This window comes from Pyxicephalus adspersus, chromosome 4, assembly GCF_032062135.1.
Source record: "Pyxicephalus adspersus chromosome 4, UCB_Pads_2.0, whole genome shotgun sequence".
Lineage (NCBI taxonomy): Eukaryota > Metazoa > Chordata > Amphibia > Anura > Pyxicephalidae > Pyxicephalus > Pyxicephalus adspersus.
In genome coordinates this window covers 142,739,397-142,759,331 of record NC_092861.1, presented here as the reverse complement: position 1 = coordinate 142,759,331, position 19,935 = coordinate 142,739,397, and the positions used below count along the sequence as shown (strand labels likewise).

The following is a 19,935-nucleotide window of genomic DNA, read 5'->3' as shown; positions in this document are numbered from 1 at the left end:
CATATGTAGCCCGTATCTCAGGAGTTTATAAAATATCCATCTCTGTAATAGTTTGCCATTCAGGTCATTAGTAGAACGGCGGTCTCCTTGGCGCTTGGTCCTTATCCAACTCCGGCTTTGTAAGTGCATTTGTTTATATTGTTAATTTCTAAGTGAGAGGCCCTGCTGGAAGATTAAAACATCGCCTGCAGGAAGCATGGTTTTTGTTGTGATGAAAATAAGCGACGGGTCTGGAAAGTGCTAAGAGGCCCCCGTCACCTGACAGCGCCTTTCACTGAATACGTTAGGTGTTTGCGTTCAGGCAGCTGCCTGTCTGTTTCAGAAGTGACTTATGTCAGTTTTTAAAGTGAACGTCGGCTTGAGAAAGTGAAAAAGACAATAGCGAGCAACCCTGAAGAGAGTCAGAAAACAAAACACTTGGCTGTGCCTGTGTCCCTTTTCATTGCTTCCAATTAAAGATTCATAGGATGGCCTTTAATTTTTGATGAGACTTTTTTCTTTTTGCATGGCTGTGTGAGCTGTGTCTACCTACCATACAACCTGCACTTTTTCCTTAAGTAAAGGGAACCTGTTGGGTGAACGGTTGTCATGTTTGGTGTTTAGAAATCACAAGTTTGCATGGTTTTGTTGTTTAATAAAGAACCATTGGTGCTTCTCATTGCTGATCTCTCTGGCTTATGGACAGTTTTCCCGAGTTATTTAACACCTTTCAGTCTCTTGCAGGAGAGTGACACCGACGACCGAGAGGTCAAATTGCTCAGCACATCAGTCAAGCAGCCGACAGAGATCTCAACTTCACCGGTGCATGTGCGTTATACCTGATGTGCTTAAAACCTGAAGTTTCTATAGATAGTATGATTTAGAGTGTGTTAAGTTGAAATTCAAACAACCAGCTAAATATATTTAAAATATATATACAAGAGTTGTTTTACATAAAAAGGATTTTTATTTTTGACTATTGAATCCAGCACTGGCTGGTAGGTTTGGATACCCGATTTTTTATGAGCCATGTAGTAACATGTACAGCTCTTGTCTTTGTTTTTCTAAGAAAAATCATATTAATAGAGAACGTACAAAGCTGGAACTTTAGCTTTGACTTTTTTGTTGTTGTTTAGGCTCAATCAACCTCCAAGAGAAATTCATAATGACTTTGGACTTACGATGGTGCACAGCCGGTGGTGGCATCCAAATATAAACCCTAACGGTTCACATATTTTGTAATGTTTATATATTTTTTACACTTTTTAGTGGATTAATATAAACTTTCATGACAGCAAAGGGGAAAAAGAAAGGAATTATTGAGTTGGGGTCAGGACTTTAGGCTTGATAGTGTTTGCTACTTCTACATCCCATATTGCTAAGCCTTGGTATGCTAAAAATTCTCCTATGACTTATCAATACATTTTGCCCTTTCCCCTCCATTTAGGAAATCACCCTTCACTGCAAATACAGTCAAGTAAAAAAATCAATTCAGAGAATTGATCCGACTGCCTTGTGGTGTCAGGGAAATTTTTGAATGGCAAAATTGTTCACAGTTGCTCGAGGGGGATTGTTCTGTCCTCCTCAAAACTATTGCGGGATATGGAATTGACTGCCATGTCTTTTTAACCCAGTTAAAGCCTAGCTGCAGGCAAAACCTTTTGGAAAGTTTGGAACCTCTACCAGGTGGGGGAGTTTGCTTGTTCCGTATAACTGAGAAAATAAGGGAGTGGGAAATTATCCAGCAGAGAACTTAGTATGGTTAAAGTCTGTGTTGCATCTTATTTTTTTGGCTTTATCATTGATCAGCACAGTTTGGGTACCTAGAAGGCAAAGATGAATATCCATCTGACCAGTTGAGTACACCAAGGAGACCTCATGTGTCCATGCCTCAGCTTATTTAAAGGAAGTCTTTCAAGAAACATGGAGGCTGCCATTGCTATTTCTTCTTCTGAAAACGCTAGTGTCTTGGCTGTCATGTTAGACTTGATGTTTCAATATTTTGGATCCTCCACAAGGAACAGGCAAGCAAAATGCTCTGACTTAACTCTTTTCATGGATACATGCTTGTTCCAGGTCAGTGATTCCAAACCTTTTAAATCAAAATAGATATTATCTTCACAAGGGGATCAGCAATGGCACCCACCAATGTGTATTTTAACACATGGTCAACAAAATCAAGTCTCCACATCCAGCACAACTCATTGATGCATAAAAATCATTATAAAAAGAAGCTTCAGCCTAAATAACCAATTGTTATACTTAAAGAATTTAATAGCAAAAAAAAAGAATCTGATTAGTTGCTACAAGATTCCTTACCCATTTACCAAAAATCTAGATTTACCTTACAACCCTTTAGGCATTTAGTAGACCTATATACTCTACTATGCAAATAACAATTTCAAGATCTGAATGCCTAGATTAGAACAATTATTCTTCATGAGTATTTATTTTTTTTTTAAAAAAAGTATTTCATGGCCTCTGAATTTAAAGAACCCCGATCAGTCAAAACACTCAGCATCAACAATTGTCAAGCGTGTTAAAAGTGACTCCCCCTTCCTCCCCTTCCTATACAGAACTGGAGAATCAAATTGATTTCTGCCCTGAAAGCCATATTAATCATTAGCAGCTGTGAGAAATAGGCCCATGCTAGGCCTATTGATAACCTTTATGTGCAATGAAGGGGATGTGATTGTCAGACAATGAGCATCACCCGTGCATACTGCCTTTGAACTTTCCTCATCTCCAAAGGACAATTAATTACCAGGGCCTTAAGGGTAGGTCACAGCAAGGGAAAGCCTACTGCTGCCCAGGCACGATGCGTTGGCGGTTGTCTGCGCAGGAGGGGAGAAGCAATAGCCGTAGCAGGCGAAGTATCAAATAGAGGTGGGAAGACGGAGTGCAAGAAAAAAAAAGAAGTTTGTTTTGTATGGGGTTCTGTTATTGCATAATTGTATTCTGCCTGTGAAATCATCCGTAGACAAGACACAAGACCGCACTTTTTCTCTCCCTCCCTCCAAAAGATCCACAGGGTAGGTTACAGCCAGAAATGGCGTATTAAAAAGGACACTCCTTTCACCAAATCATTTCACAGATGCAAAACAGAGCGACACAAAGCGCTGGGACTTTTTCTCCTACATTAAATGGAGTAACTGATAAGGTCAGACATATGATACCTAAAGACATGGAATCTGTGAACTCTTGAAGTCAAAGGCCTGCTCTGTGCACAATCTTTCAAAGGAAAGAGATCACAGGACTCCACTGAATCCCCTTTAAACTTTATGAAGCAGGAGGAGAGAAAGCTCTAAGTAGGGAAGCTTGACAGAAGAGCCTTGAACTATTTTCTGAAGGAAAGATGAGACCCTCCCTAGGCTGCCACAAAACATCTTTTTTATTCCAAAGGCTCCTCTGAACTTTGATATGTGCCAAGACACTGCTATTGAAAGCTGTATAATTATGGGCTATAGCCACTGTGGAAAAGGCTTTGTTCGGCTCAACAAAGGACAATAAGGAAAGTAAAGCAATGTTACACTGTATCTTTTTCTTTAAGGATGTTGAAAAAAGGTCACGATATGGTAGAACTAATAGACGTTGAGTAAGGAGGTTTAAAGTGGATCTCACAGGGCTTTCGGATGGAGCCGATGATGTGAAATAAAGAGGGATGACAAGAGAAAGACACAAGCGTAATGACTGACGTTAAAACAAAGAGGACAAACCGCACTGCGTGGTCCCTTACGGTGATCGGTGAACGTCAGGGGAACAATAAGGTAGCGATGAGAGATAAATAGAATTATTGAATAGAAGAGAATACCACTATCAGGGCAGAGATGACTTGGACTTTGGCTCTACAGGTGGAATTAATTAAAGAAGGCTATTCACTTACCAAGGTGATTTGCCTTCTTGCTAGGGATTATTCACTTAGCTTCATAAATGTGGTGAAAATTCATTTTGCAAAGAATATCCAAACACATGCAAGGAAAATGTAAAAAATCAGGATTTTTCTTGCACATGATTAGAAAAATTGAAGCCAGCAAGGCTTCATTTCACATATTAAGCTAAGTGTAGTATTTCTTGCAAGGGATTATTTCACTTTGCTATGTGAACAGCCTATATTTCTTTGGTAAATAAACTGCTAAGTGTTCCATAGGATAAGATTTGTTGGAATAATAGGCAGAACTAAAAGTGCATGCCCATAAGTTTAGGCATAAACAATATTGTGTCTTGGGAGGAATTTCAGATCTTAAAACATATGGACGTGGCCAGAGCTTGCTGGCTCCTACACCTGTTGCTTGCTTGGAAAACAGCAGATTACACTCGTTGTGTATTAATGACAAACACAGACCCCCGAACGCACACATACATTAATATTTATTCAGAAGGTCACGCAAAGAGCTACAAAGATATGCAAAATGTTGTTACTTGATTGCTGTGAGCTCAGTTAATTAGGATCATTTCTGGTTGCAGTGGATTCCCGTACAATACACACGATTCCTACACTTTACAATGCTGAATGCAAAGTTTTTCAGGACATTAGGTCCTGCAACCACATTAAAAATTGTGACTCCATTTATCACTACTGTCACATCTATAGACCATGTCCCATAATTCTACATGGAACTCAATTACATTATATTTTTTAATAAATATTTACAATTGTGTTACTTATACTGACTATAGTTAAGTGTTGATCTTCTAACTGACCACCCTCAAATTGTAGAAAGCTCAGGGAGTACTGCTGCTGTTTCCATTTTCCCTAAATCTTAAAAACCAATTACAAGATCAACAAAACAAACAAGATCCCTATGTATTTGCTGTAAAACAGAATTCAGCAATGAATTATTTTGCATTTCTTATCCCCTCTCCCCACCTTCTCCCCATGTGTCAAAATGTAAATGTATAAAATTTTGGTCATCAGCATAGAATAATGGGAGCCATTGTATTCTAGCAGAGTAAGCACCGCTGGGTATTGGCCATAAGGCTACCGCTAAAATGACAAGGCCAAAATCTTCTCCTACATCAAATGTGACTTTGCTTTTAACTGCCTGACGCAGGGCACACTACAGGGAATGGCAAGTCACTGACACGGTTTATGACGGGACAAGTTCACTGCTTAATCATCTCTGGTCCTTAACCTATATCGTCAGTGGAAGTGAAAGTCAAGTGCGTTTGAAAAGCACGCTGGGGTAAAAGAAGCATCTGAAGAGCATGCCGGTGATTTTTACTGAAACAGCCTCCTCTCCAGCTTTAATCACGTTGAAAGATCAGCAAATTGTGTCTGCAAGGAAAGGGACGAGGCTAAATATGGCAAATGCTCCGTTTGCTAAAAAACCATCCGTCTCCAATTTCATCATTAGCTGCCGATTTTTATTTCTTGCTGTAGGAATAAGGAGGAAGGTTAATGCCGTAATCAGCAGGCATAGATCAGACACCCTCAGCTGAACAAGAGCATGAACCCAAAGTGACGCAACGCCACATGTGTATTAGAAGAGATGGTTTGCTCAGGTTCATGTAGAAGATATCAAAGTCAGATGTTTATATCTGTTATTGTGGAGATCTCTGGAATGTTTTTTTTTTGCCATCCCTTGAAACTTACATCTTAGAATTTACATCCTAGAACTTTGGAAACTATGCCCAGTAAGTAGGGAGGCATAGAGCAAAGGACTAGTGAGCAGTTGTTCTTGTGGCCACCCTGTAGCTGAGCAATTCTCCACCAGGGTTCCTCAACGGATGATAGGGGTCCCTGCAACTGTTAATCTCCTATTTGATAATGCCTGCATAGATATGGGGCCATTACTACTTGCTAAAGCAAGTTGCATGACACCAACAATCTGTTAGGTAATTTTTAAAGAGTGTAGTATATGGTATGGATTAGTTACTGTTGTAGTATTTTAGACAGCCCCTAAGTTGTCATGAGAGCAAAATTAAATCACAATCAAAAAGCCTAAAAAAACCCTCTTTATTCGCTCTTCTTATTTAATTTTCCTCTTAATCTTTTAGGTAGTCTATAAGGGTGGTGTTCTATCCAACACTGTACGGGTGAACATCCTGGCTACCAATGTGAGACTTTTACCCCCAATAAATAATTAGTTTTAGCTGGAATTCCCCATTACTCCTAATATACTGGTTTTAGTAGGGTTCCCCTGAGACCTGGAAACTATATCAAGTGTAAAATTGGTGAGAATATATAACAAAGTGAGAAATTTATGGTTGGATTTTAGTGTTTTGGGGGGGCTTTAGTGGCAAGGCTGTATTAACCATATTGCTTGGACAGGGGGTTAAAGTGAGATGAATCATGATGACAAATATACAAATTGTAATACCATTTTCCATTTGTAGAAGAAGTGAAAGGTAAGGGGTGTTGAAAAGAGTCCAAAGACATATAGCTCAGGAAACATGAAACCATCACTCATTTCTCTTCTTGCTGGCCTTTATAGTTGAAAAGTAGTTCTGCACAAAAGCAGACTTTATGTTACCTCCAATAATCCCATGACAAAGAAGGAGGAACTGATATAAGGGCTAGGTAATGAAATGTCTAATACAGCCCAGGCCATGAGGTGAGGAGAACTGAAAACAATGACTATTGAAGCCGGATGGGGAACTTGCATTTTTCAGTCTACTGGCCATTGTATGATGGTGCTTATTTTCCTTGGCACCATTTGAAACGTTTGGCCTGGAATAAAGCTCCTTATCGGTTGGGGTTTCGGACCAGATAGGGAAGTGCAACTACATTGTCTATGTCAGACATAGCTTCTGGCTGCTTTAGTAGCTGCAAATTGATCAGTGGGTATTGCTTGCCTTCTAGGCATGGTTTATAGGCAGGTAAATGATGTGACTTCATTCTCATATAGCATACATATAACTGCTTCTCTTTATTGCAAATTTGTATATTACCATAGAAGCATTTAATAGACCTAGACTAAAGAGTACAAACACAATGATCCCTGTAAGCAGCTAAAAGTTGCACACAGAAGTATCTCAAGATGGTGGAAGTAACCAGGTAAGGCCTATGTTTCAGTTTTGGAAAAAGCAATGATGGGTTAGAACAGGTGTTCATCTTTTATTCATCCATGACTTACCTACACCAACCTAAAACCTTACCTGCTCTATCCAAAATTAAAAAAAAAGACAAGAAGACTTCTCCCTCTATGGTCAACAATATGTGATATATAAGCACGATGAGCCAAGGTGATAGATGTGGGATATTCAAGTGGTTTTTGACACCCATGTCAGGCTAGATATGGAAATCGCTTAACAGTCCATTGACTGCACTGGACTTATAGGTATGAGGTGAGGTGAGGTGAGGTGTGATAATGTAGGGGATATACAAGTAGAGCACGTACCTCAAAGTCATTGGCTTTGTTGTAGTGCATGTTGAGGGCTCGGTAGAGCTCACAGTCCCGTGTAATGGACAGTTCGTCAGTGCTGGTCACCCCATCATTGATGGCTTGTCTGGCATACTTCTCCATCTGGATGTAGTAAAACTCTCGGAAGTTGCTGAACCACTTGATGAGCTGGGAGGTAATGCACCTGTTGAACTGAAACACAAGTAAGAAGATCATGTGATATGCTATTGATATATATATATATATAAACTACATCTTAGCATAATATATTTAAGTCCAGGTTTAAAATATGACATTTCTTTACATTTCCTATACTTTAGGAGTTGTACCAAGCTTTCCCACAGCTCAGATTTGAACATAAGCAGGAATACTGCCACCACTGAAATCCTTGTATTTGTGACCGGTTCATGACTGCTAATGAAGTGATGCTTAGGATGGATTTTTTCTTTACATTCTTTATAATTGTCTTCCTATTCAATTCCTTTCTGATATGGAGTCACAAGGAAGTCCTTTCTAGAAACCTAAGAATATGGTCTGATAAGGAAGTTAACGTTTGATTTGCCGTTTTTCTTAATTACATAGGTGCTCTCGTTCTTTAAAGTAGATGTTTACCCAATTCTTGTAGAAGAGCAGCTAACAATTGGAACCCCTATCATGTTTTATTGCTTCCTCTATCAGTTATAACCAGTAAGTATGACATGAAGAAAAAGTTCCCTAAAGAAGTACAGCATTAACAGCCTACAGAAAGTCTAACCTTTTTAAGGTCACCAAAACAAGTAAACACATTTTAATAACTTTTTTAACTCAAAAACTAAAATATTAACCAAATCTTTAGGCTCAAATTTTACCCTTGTACTTCCAATGACATATTAGACCCCAAATATGAATGCTTGTATGTTATACCTACCCAGCCTACCACTCCTTCTTGCAGCTTGTGCCAGGGCCAACTTTAAAAAATAACAATCAAACCTATACATAACTTGGCACATGCACCTGGGAATTCCGTTATTCCGTTATTCTTAGTTTTCCTATTTCTTAAGTTTCATAATAACATAGCTATAATCATTGGTGTTTTTATTAAATATCTGCTTGGAGTTCAGCTTGAAGTCAAGCGTAGACAGGCAACTTGGGACGTCCGTCAGCTCCGGCTTAAGCTAATATAAGAACGACGGAAAACAATGCTCAGCCATAATATTTATATGTAAATCTCCATGACAAAGACAAGCACATGTGGCATTGTTCAGGCTATTAATAAAACCTAGATCCCTGTGAAGTCAAGTAAACTATAATAAGAGTGACACGCAGACGTGCTCTGTTACTGGAGATAATACAAAGGTACAGCTGCGGCTTAGGACAGCTTCGAAGGAGAGGCAAGGTTGGCCGTGCAATCTTGTGCTCTAAAAAGGCAGTCATGTTTATCCTCCTCAGGTCTCTCGAGATACACTTTATATAGAAGGTAATCTCTAACGCACAATGAAAACATTTGGTAACGCGAGCCTCCTCTACATCTGTGTGCTGGGATGGCACTGCTGGCACAGATAATAATCTCAATTGAACTTTAGTGGAAGCTGTGCTAAGATGTCATTTGTTGCCATGCTTTCTCATTAGGCTGTTCCCATAAACTTCGCTCAGTTATTCGGTTTCATTACATCAAGAATGGCAAGGCCATTTTCTGGGAGTCGTTACAGGGGTCATTTACTGCACTCTGATACACATGGTTAAAAACGATTATAAAAGATAAGAATTTAGTACACAAAGTCCTTTATTTAAACTTGTTTGAATTCTTTATCCCTTACTATATAGAAAGGCAGTTCTTTTAGAAAATGTATTTTATAAAATGCCACTTATGTGCTCCCTTTTCATCTGTTGAATATATTACTAACAGTGCTTTGTAATATATGATCAATAAGTGCAAAAAAAAAATCCTGTCTGGAATATTATAAAACCTGCACAGGCTACTTTTGTGAACAGCTTCTCCCCCATTATATTATGGAATTGAGGAAATTGAGGGGGTTCTGTCTTTCTAACATGACAACACACTGCTTACCTATAGATATAGCACAGTACATGTCACCAAGATTAGTGACTGAATTACCAGATAAAAAAGAGGTAAAAAAAGAAAGCTAATACAATAACCACATCTAAGTACAGAGGATTAAAGTCCAATTTTATTGCATTTTCTGGAGTTTAGCTGCACTCCTCAGGAGCTGCACAATACTTGTGTGTTTGTATTGGGAAAAAAATGTTCAGCTAGATCAGAAATCATGAGCAATAAATAAAATGGTTGTTCTTTTTGCTTTTTTTTTTAGCTACAGGTATGTGATCACTTACAGCCTTACAAACCACTTCCCCTTATGAGTGCCATAAAAATATTGTGTTACCTTGAAGTTCTTTTTCTTTCTGGAGGAGTTTATTTGCATACATTTACCAGGAACTTCCATTCTACAGCAGTGAGTGCTTTAGATTAGATAATCCCAATAATCTATTTTAAGGCAAATGTTCAGGTGAGGCAACACGGGTCAGCACCCATGGCCATACCAATTGACCTTTAAGGAATCTTTCTTTAATTTGTATGAATTATATTGTGAAAAACTTTGGAAATCACTCTATGTATAGGGGCATTTTTGCACCTTCTTTGCTCCTTTCAAAAGCCAGCCCATTATACAGATACCCACATAGATCAGCTGAGCTGGTACCCTTCTCTTCCACTGGCCACAGCCTGGTCCTACAGGCCTACAGGGCTTGTGCTGTCCATTAAACCTGAAGGAGAAATCATCTACTTTGAAAACCATAGGGGGTTGTCGTTCCATAACCTTCATGGTCTTCAAAGTGGGAATTGCAGGTATCTGGATTGGCGTACAATAGGATGGGAAAGTCAAGGTAGGGAGTGGTGATTACATAAACCTACACTTATCCTTTAAATAATTAACTTTTACTACATCCACTATGATAGAAAGGTGGCTAATTTACAACCCAGTACCTGGGATCCTTGAAAACTTTGTGTTTGTGCCCCACATTTACAATATATCTACTCAGGAAATCCTCACTGAACAAATAGCAATGTAAACCAAAGTAAAAGAATGTCACCAGGTTGTTGGGCTGTTAATGGTGGCAATTAGGCATGGCTAACCCTACATCATAACCTATGTCATACCGGTCATTTGGTCCGTACCCTATTACTTTGTCTGGGCTGGGAGTTCTATCCTTGTATAAGTTCCTTGGTGAATGGTGTTGGAGTTTTTTACAGGGTTGACATCATCCTCCTTGACAGTGATGATTCAGGTTCAAGAGCTGCATTCTGGCACGGGATCACATACTCCCCTTACTAATTTTTTTAAGGGCTCCAATAGAGCATAGGATGTTTCCAAGAAAGGTTAATATATTAGGTCAGGAGGGTCCTTTAAGAGTTACTTTGAGCAAGCAAGATGGTTGTTGCCTCTGCCATCAACAAGTGCATCACCAATGAACATCTTTCATATGAATATGAAAGTTTTATGTATACAGCTGTGGTCACAGCACCCTTGAAAGCAAATTGCCAAGTATTAGCAGAACCTTCAGATATTCTTTTGCACACAAGTGCCATGTATTTATCTAGAATTTCCCTTGAAAGAACAGATGAGACTCTAGCTTGCCATGCCAAAGCCAATAAAGTTGAAGCTTTAAATCAAGCAAGCTGATATGTAAGCAGCCACCCCCTCCCTCCCTTTGCCTTTTGTCATCACAAGCATTCACTTTTCCTAAGCTCCAGGAAGACATGTACATTAATCAAAAATCAACAAAGACCACTTATCCGAGGCTGCAGTGAGGACATCCAGGCCTCCATCAAGATGACAGCTAAAGTGTGCACTGGGGCTGTAATTACTGCACAGAAAGTTCGTCCTATGTTAACAGAGATAATGAAGTGAATGAGGATTCGTGGCAGGGAATCTCAGGAAACAGAGGCAGGGAGACTGGTGTTTGTCCCAGAAGGCCATCTTGCATCATAATTGCCATGCAGTTGCAAGGGTCCTTGCAGATAATTGACCGAAAAATGATTAAGTCATCATCAAATCTCTTCTGCTTGCAAGAGTTCAAACATGTACTTAACCTATCCAAGAATTATATTTTCCCTCTGCGTGTCTGTTCTGTCTCTTTTCAGCCTTGCGGGGATCCTGATTAAAAAGACAACTAAAGGACCCCGCTTTATCTGATCTTCTGGTTTTTGCCGATCTCTATAGAACTTAAAGCCATTACGATTTGCTGAACTTGGACTTCTTTTTTTTTTCCATTTTATCTGAGCAGTAGAATACACTGTCCAAAATTTCCAGACACTGAGATAAGGACGACAGGGCCCCCGTGACGGCTTACTGTTCCTTTTTTAATTCTTTCAAGACAAGAAACAAAACATTACAAAATGATAGCAGCCTGTGCACTGGGGAATGAAAATTGCTTTGACATGGAGATTAGGCTCCTGTATTGTTACAAGACATTGTCTCACATGGACTGGAGTACTGTAGAGAACGAAAAAAAATAGAAAGAGTATTTTTTTTTTGGCTTTCTAGAATGGCCATGAATGACCTAATGAGGGCGAGAAAAAGTGATTGCGCATGCCATCGTTTAGCAACAGAGTGTGAAGAGAGATTTAAAGCTTTTTTTGCCTGAAATCTTTGTTGAAGTGAGAGATACTGGCATACGGGAACAACATAAGCAAACAACAAGGAGACGGGATCATCGGCAGAAAGGCCAGCACACACTTCCTGATGGAAGAAGTTTTGAGGCTTAAAAACCTGAGATAAGTTTAAAACCAAGCACTGGGCAAAGAGATAATAAAGCAGTGGAAATACATATGTAGGAGCGTCTAAAGACTTTGTCATTTTGAGATTTACACAGCTGGTGACCACAATTTTTTCTACTTTGGTTAAGTAAGACAACTAGGTCATCGCCCCCTGCCCATAAGCGGAGTGCAGCAGAAAACTGAGGAGGTCAACTTATTTCTCCTTTAGGTTTATAATACATCAGAACATGCAGCAATGTGTAGAGTTCTTTGCACCCCCAACCCCCTGCCAAACTTATATTTACCTGTCCTGATCCAGGGATATATCACCTAAAAGTTTGCGGGACAATATTTTTGGGGCCACCATGCATTGTGAACTTTCCATGTTATTATTATTATTAGTAAATAGGATTTTCATAGCAATATAGCAGCGCTGTACATTATATAGGGGTTGTAAATGACAGACAGATACAGACAATGACACTGGAGGGGAGGACCCTGCCCCAAAGAGCTTACAATCTAGGAGGTGGGGGAATTAACACACAATAGGATGGGAGATATGTAGTGGTGGGAAGTAGTGACAGTGTCAAAGGACAGAAGAAGATGGGTAGGCAAGTTTGAAAAAATGGGTTTTGAGTGCTCTATTAAATCAGCAGAAAGCAGGAGCAAGCCGAATAGGACGAGGAAGACCATTCCAGGGATTAGGGACAGCTCTAGAAAAGTCTTGTAGCCATGTGTGTGATGAGGTTATGAGTGAGGAAGTCATTAGTAGGTCATTGGAGGAGCGGAGAGAATGGCTAGGGGAGTATTTTTCTATCAGGTCAGAAATGTAAGTGGGACAAGAACTGTGGAGGGATTTGAAGGCAAAGCACAGAAGCCTGAATTTGATTCTAAGGTGAAATGGAACCCAGTGTAGAGATCTGCAAAGAGATGCAGCGGAAGAGGAGCGGAGGGAAGGATGGATGAGTCTGGCTGCCGCATTCATAATAGATTGTAGAGGAGAGAGTCGGGTTTGTGGAATACCAGAGAGGAGGAGGTTACAGTAGTCCAGACAAGAGATGATAAGAGCGTGTACAAGGAGTTTTGTGGTCTCTGGGGACATGTAGGGGTGGAATTATTCTAGTTTATTCTCTGCTGGACTAAGGGTCTGGGCATTTCCTTAATGCCTGATCACCCTTTTTACCTCCCCACCTCCTTTATGGCGAGCAAGGCAGCCATCATAGTGATAGGCCAATAGGTAATGGAGGGGAAAATGAGCAAGATCCCCCACTACCTAGGTATGTAGGAGCTTTGCATGCCCTATCATTAGGTTTACAGGAAACACTAAAAGCTGTGTAAAATATGCACTTTATAGCTTCGTACCTCTTTTTTTTTAACTATATACTAAGCATCCATAACATATATGATCTTAGCTAGCCAGGTGCTCTTTAGAATTTGCATAATATGCCAGCACGAATAACAAACGGCTGCATATGAATTATCGGCTGGGCGCACTTTACATTGGCCGGCCTGGGTTATAAAATATGTACATGTATGAGATAACTGCTTTGAAAAGCATGACATGAATAATTTTGTATACTCAAATGCCACAACAATAGGGAATTCTGCCTGCAGTTGTGTTCCACTGTACTTTCTGCAGAAGTGTGCAATAGAGGACTTTTACTGTTTAATTTTCCTAATTGTGCTCCATCATCTCTTTTGTCCTGCAGAGACAGAACAGGCAAAGAAGGATCGATTGTTCTGGAAAGATAAGCGAAGACATCTGTAGTGTGTTCACGCGGCAGTGTTTAACTGAATAGCAATTAAAAAGAACCCGTGTTTCCACTCTCTAGGAGTCACAGAGAATCATTAATGTTTCCCACGGGATGGCTCACCCCCAATTTAAGGAAAAACTTCCCAATTATGGCATGCAAATCAGCAAATAACATTTGGTGCTCTGCTGTATATGTCCATGGTAGATGGACCTTCATTTAACCAATTTCCTTCCATATGTTTGCTGGTCTTGGTTCCTAACTAGACCCAGTGACTACCAAGTCTGATTACATACAATATTGAGTATGTGGACTCTCTTATTTGGCATTTTTGGCTTGGTAAATATACCAGTGAAAGTGTTTTGTAATATCTGTTCCAAAAATACCTGTTGATTTCAGAAATCCTATCAGAATCAGAAATGCCACAACAATAAATAATTCTGCTTTCAGTTTTTTTCTGCTTTACTTTCTTAGAAATTCTATGAGGAATTACTGCTTTCTGTGCTGCAGTTTTATCAATTGCCTTGTTCCTAGCTATCTCCAAGGACTACATAATTCCTATTCTTTGCAATATACAGCTTTTTGCGGTGGCTTAGATACTTTAATTTATCCATCCCAGTATTTATGTTTAAAATTCCAAATGATTCATAATATTGTTTTTCATCAACAAGTGGATTTTCTTCCACTTATATTTCTTTAGTGGTCAGACAATTGGACCACATGGATTTGGTTAAGATTGGCTCTAGTACTAAAGAGGAAAGAGGAGTTTCTAAAAGTTTGCTTTCCTTTACCCCTTGATCAACCAGAGATAAAACCAGGACACAATAAAACCCAGCTTGCAAATACCATCAACAATTTATCAACTATGGAACAAGACATACAAATCCTTTTTTTAGATGTCAAGAGAGTTGGGAAGAATTAGATCCACAGTTAAACTGTTTTTGCCATTTGTATCCCATATAATAATTTACCATTGATTTCTAGCACTGAGCATTGTCCCATTGACTAATAGTAAGGGGAAATTCAACATTTCAGAGTCAGCTAAACAATAAGTAAGAGTAAATGTTCCAGTGGGGATAAATGTCCGGGTGACAGCCATGTATGTATATGAGTGAAATGGGTTTTATCATATTCTATTCAAAACAAAAAGTTTATCCATTATATATGTCCTAACTAATTATTTTAGAAAAATGCTTTGAAATATTTATAGTTTAAAAAATGAAGTAAAGGAAGTGTGATTTTTTTTATATATTTGCACATATATGATAGGCTTTGTGCTTAAAAAGGCTTTTAGTGACCCTGGTTATAAGATGGGTCATTAATACATTCTATGTAAGCATATATATAACATTGTGTGCCCCAATGTCCCAACAAAATGCTGGCTCCAACTAGGCTTGCTGACATTTTCTAATTGTTGGTTATTTCATAAAAAAATTCTTGAAACTATTAAAAAGGGAGTCCAAATTATACTTGAAATCTCTAAATAAAAAAAAAGATAAGGCATCATTTTGGATTTTTTTAAGCGAATGTGTTGCTCTGAATATGTAGCAACCATAGAAAAAAAGTTGCCTTGTGCATCCCGGCAAGAAACAAAAAACTTCCTATTTATTCATATCACAACTGGTGAGAACATTGACAAAAGAGCAGATGATTGCGGTTCACAATCACAATGTATCTGCATGTGTAATGTGCAAATTGTTGATGCAAATTCTCCTTCAATTAGCAAATTACGCTAATTCTCTGTTTAGTAAATCTAGCACATGTAGGGAAACTATAGTTTCATTCACACGGGCTCCAGCCTGATTGCCCGACAAACAACAATGGCTCTTGTCTTCTTCAAGTTCATTTATGTGAATAGCCTCATGTTGGTGATCAGTGAGCTACAGTTTTTCAACTGAAGAACCTGTGAACAGTCTGAAGAGCAGAAGGCTAACATTAGAGGACCAGGATTTAATCATCTCTTCTAATATCGTTCACACAGGGTCCCATAATGAAAAAATGAGCCAGTAAAACCTTTCCAAAAAGCAGAACAACAAGGCTAACTATACCCAAAATAAAATCAGTAAATGTGTTGTGTCCTTATATTTGCCAAATAAATGCAACACACGTTAAATACTTGGTGACTATGTGAGTCCCTCTGATAACAAATGTTCTTGTTCATTCCTGGGCAGGCAAAACATGCACAATCAGTGCTAGTGGGGTCAAAATGCTTGGAATATTTGGACAATTTACTTTAGGAAGTACTGACATCTACTTTAGGGATCAATCATAACATGAAACCTGCCTCCAGCAACTTGTGAAATCTAAAAGTTGATCAGTAGGTGACTTATCCTGAAGACCTCTGATTCATGTCTTTAAGGGTCAATAGCGGATGTGTTCAAGTGAAACTGGAATGTGACTTTTTTTGAGTTCATAGGTCATGGCTGCTACTGAACTACTTATGACCCTCAATGTTAGTTACCAACACTATGTTTGCGACACTGGAATATTTACAATGGATTCTTTTCCTGGACTTTGTATAGGAGGACCTTTTTTTATGGATAGATTTGTACACTTGATGTACCGTAGTGGTGAAAGATTGGAATGGGTTTATGTACTAGAATATATTACAAAATTACAATATATATCTGTTGAGAAGTGTCAAACTAAATTAATAAAAGAAACTAAAATGGTGTGTTTGAATGGTTAGGAATAATACTATAGGTACAAAACTCCACCAAGAAAGTCCATGATAGGAAAGTGTGTACATATTAGTATCCGTGCGACATTGCAGAAAACACAATATGTTTTTCTAGCATTTGTTGACACATCATTGGGGTTGTTGTCTGTTGTTCCATGGCAATATTCAAACACTGTTGTTAAGGTTCAAGTTCCTTAAAATTACTCAGACATTAATAATGACTTGGGTTGTTCTAGAATTTCAAATGACGATAAAGTGGACCTTGAACCAAAATAAAGGTTTGTTTATTCAGTATGGTCCTTCTCCCTTTTCTTAAACAAAGTTTGATGAGACACTTACATTTCCCCTGATTTCTGCTCATGGTACCTAGGAAAGGGAAACCTCATCGTCTTTCTAGCAACATAATGAGAAGTGCAGAGTAGATCAATCTTGGAGTAGGAAGATTTTGCATTGTTCTGTACCATCTTCTGATGAGATTCCCTGGGATCTCATTGGCAGAATGATGGCCCCCTGCACTACAAAAGCCTGGGGAAAGGTGAGTATATTGTCTTTTTTGCTCCCAACACAAGTGTTTTAATACTTAATTTTAGCTTAGAGGAAGGGGGGTTATTCAAAAATTGGACCTTGCTTCGAGTTCAAGGTCCAGTTTAAAAATTTTGCAGACCTAAAGGTCTTGAATGGTCAAATCCAAACTAAGTATTTATATTTGACTTGGTATTTAGTTAGGTGGTAGAAATTTGCAGCATGGGGACCTGCCATGGATGCAGCAAATGGCCAGATGTCTACCTATACCTATATGTCCAAGAGTGTCCCTACCTTTCTTTGGCCAACGGCATTTTAATGCTTTAACTTATAGCAACATTACTGGTGGTCTATTGCTAATAAAAAATCAACTGATTGACCACTCACTGTTTTATCATTTTTTAAAAAATATAAAATCTATTACCCTAAAAACGTCTTTCTTTTTATTTTGAAAAATCAATAAATTTTCACTACAAACCAGTCGGATCCTGCAGTAAATTGTGCTACTCACAGAACAGCAATCCCTGTAGCATGAAGGCCTGATTCAATTATGTGAATGATTAACCGTTTTGTTACTGGGAAACCTGATGCTTCCCTACAGCTGTCCCAAGTCAAACAGTGTCATTGAAGACAAACCCCTAAAATTAAACCACTTGTGATATGGGGGTATAGAGATAACCTGTTTCCTATGCAGCTTTGTTCAGCTCAGTTCGCAGCCTGTACGCTGTTAGAAGGCAAAGTTTGAGAGAATAGGCAAGATGCTGAACGATACAGGATAAAAGGATTCTTTATGCTTGACCCCTCGGTGCCTCTCAATCAGGATCTAATGAGGTCAAAGCTAGCTATTCCCACTGGGGCACTACAGAGGGATTCCCAGGAGGCTACACTTTGTAAGAGATTTAAAATTAATTTACAAAACTAAGTCGGAAGAAAAGCACTTGTAAGAAGTGTGTTAAAAATCAATAATAACCTATGTATTATTTAATGGATAAGCAAAGTGAATATTCTGGTGCGATTAGTACTAATATCGTACAAAGTTTCGTTTTCCCCCACAATACATAGTGTTCCTTCACCCCAGATGGATTTTTTTCTTTCCCTGAAGGTGCAAGGCAACTTTAAAGACGTGCTGGCTATTTGTAGAGTTATGGATCAGAGAGGCTATTCTCTAGAACCCCTGTCTCATCTTCTTAACCAGAGCACCACGCATGCACAGTAAAAGCCACCAATTGCCGAATCTTTACTCCAATGTTGTAATCAGGAAGGAAGTCCTAACAAACCACTAATCCCCTTTAACAACTGGGGACTAGTATTTCTAGATTTGAAACCCACCCCAACTTGTAAAACAATAGATCCAGAGGAAGAAAGCAGGGGTAGATCAATAAATTGATAAGATGCCAATTGCACAAAAACATATGGAATCATGGTGCCACCAGTGAAAGATTAAAAGGTTCACCTGGAGTAGTGTTTGTTAATAGATGGTGTCACAGCTTACCAGGATGGATACCAACACCCCATGTGATAGTGCTTGACCTTGGTGGTCTTCTGCTTAGGTCCGAACACTGTCACATCAGGTGGCCAAATGCTTCCCCAAACATGGAGGTCCCAATCCATCAGATCAATAGAGCAAGAGATATGTTGGCGTAGGGTGGTGATGAAGGGAGCAGATGGGTGAAAACACCTTGGTGGAGGGGATGAACTATCAGGAGGCACAGTCACCATAACTTGAACGAAGAAAGAGTGGGCTTGATTTATATTTTTTAAGCTCCCCAAGACAAGATAGACTTTCATGAAAGAACCTGGGTGATCCACCAAGTTTGGAATAAATTTGATCTACAATTTTCCAAATAGTAGGAAATTATTTTATGAAATCCATTCTAAGTTCACTGGATCACTAAGGTTCTCCCATGAAAGTCTATCTTCTCCAGTCTTGGAGAGCGTTAACACGTCAGGCCCAGTGTCTCTCAAAACAAAGCTTTCAATTCAATTCAACTGAATTGAAAAAAAAAATAGCATCTTAAAAACTCATCATGTTGTATGGTCTGAGTTTAGATACAAATAGTGTTTGGAGAACTCAGCAGAAAGGAGTCCAAATCTAAAAAAGTTCTGTTTGACGATGCAATGGAACATTTTAGTTGGTTACTATCTGGCCCTTCGCTGTTTGCATTGCGTCTGTCTTATAACATTCTTCCCCTGCTCTGTGTAAGACCTGTTAAATCATTACATGCAAAGTAATTACTTTTACCACCCAGCAGCTGTTCTTTTTTTAGCTTCTCTTGACAACAGTAAAAAAAAAAGCTCAGTTTTCTTTCTAAATCTCCTCTGAACCCTCCTGACCCTGGAGGTGATAACACCTGCAGAACCAATAGCTGGCTTGGAATGAGGGAGAGCATCATGCGCCCCAAAGACCTGCACAATAATGTGACGCTAGGGTGAAATCAATTCTCTTATCTGGGTTCTGACACTGCCTCTCACAAAAGCTCATGTTTCAGCAAGGAAGCGGCACCAGGCGTAAAACCACTCTGGCACAAAGGCCTTCTCCGAGCTCTATCACCAGCATTACTGTTTGTGCCAATCCAGGAGATGTTTGAGGCTAAATAAAGCCTTCTACTCCTCCAGGTGGCACCTCTTGAAAAAAGGGAACAGGGTGTCATTTACCAGCTCAGAGGTTCTCAACAATTGCAAGATTTTATTATTAGACACTGTGTGATCATAGAGAATTAAGAGGCTCTCCTTATTGGAGCTCTGTTATATTTGTATCCAAAGTCATCACTGGATAGCTGAGTGCCTAGGAACTGGGGGAGAATTTGCTTCCAATGTGTACAGCTCTTTTGTCATTTGCTGATCCAAAGAAAAATAAAATATATTAATGGTAGGGTTGTAAAATCCTTGGTACCAGATTTCAACCTG

At 39.1% G+C, this 19,935-nt stretch overlaps 1 protein-coding gene across 5 annotated transcripts in view; it reads right to left on the bottom strand.

Moving 5' to 3' along the window:
• The window catches only part of PROX1 (prospero homeobox 1), a 59,366-nt gene that overhangs the window by 12,352 nt on the left and 27,079 nt on the right, over positions 1-19,935 (bottom strand). For all 5 annotated transcript variants that reach the window (XM_072409854.1, XM_072409857.1, XM_072409856.1 and 2 more), the window contains one exon: positions 7,320-7,514. In XM_072409854.1, the coding sequence (XP_072265955.1) occupies positions 7,320-7,514 (195 nt within the window). The remainder of the gene's footprint in view (positions 1-7,319; positions 7,515-19,935) is intronic.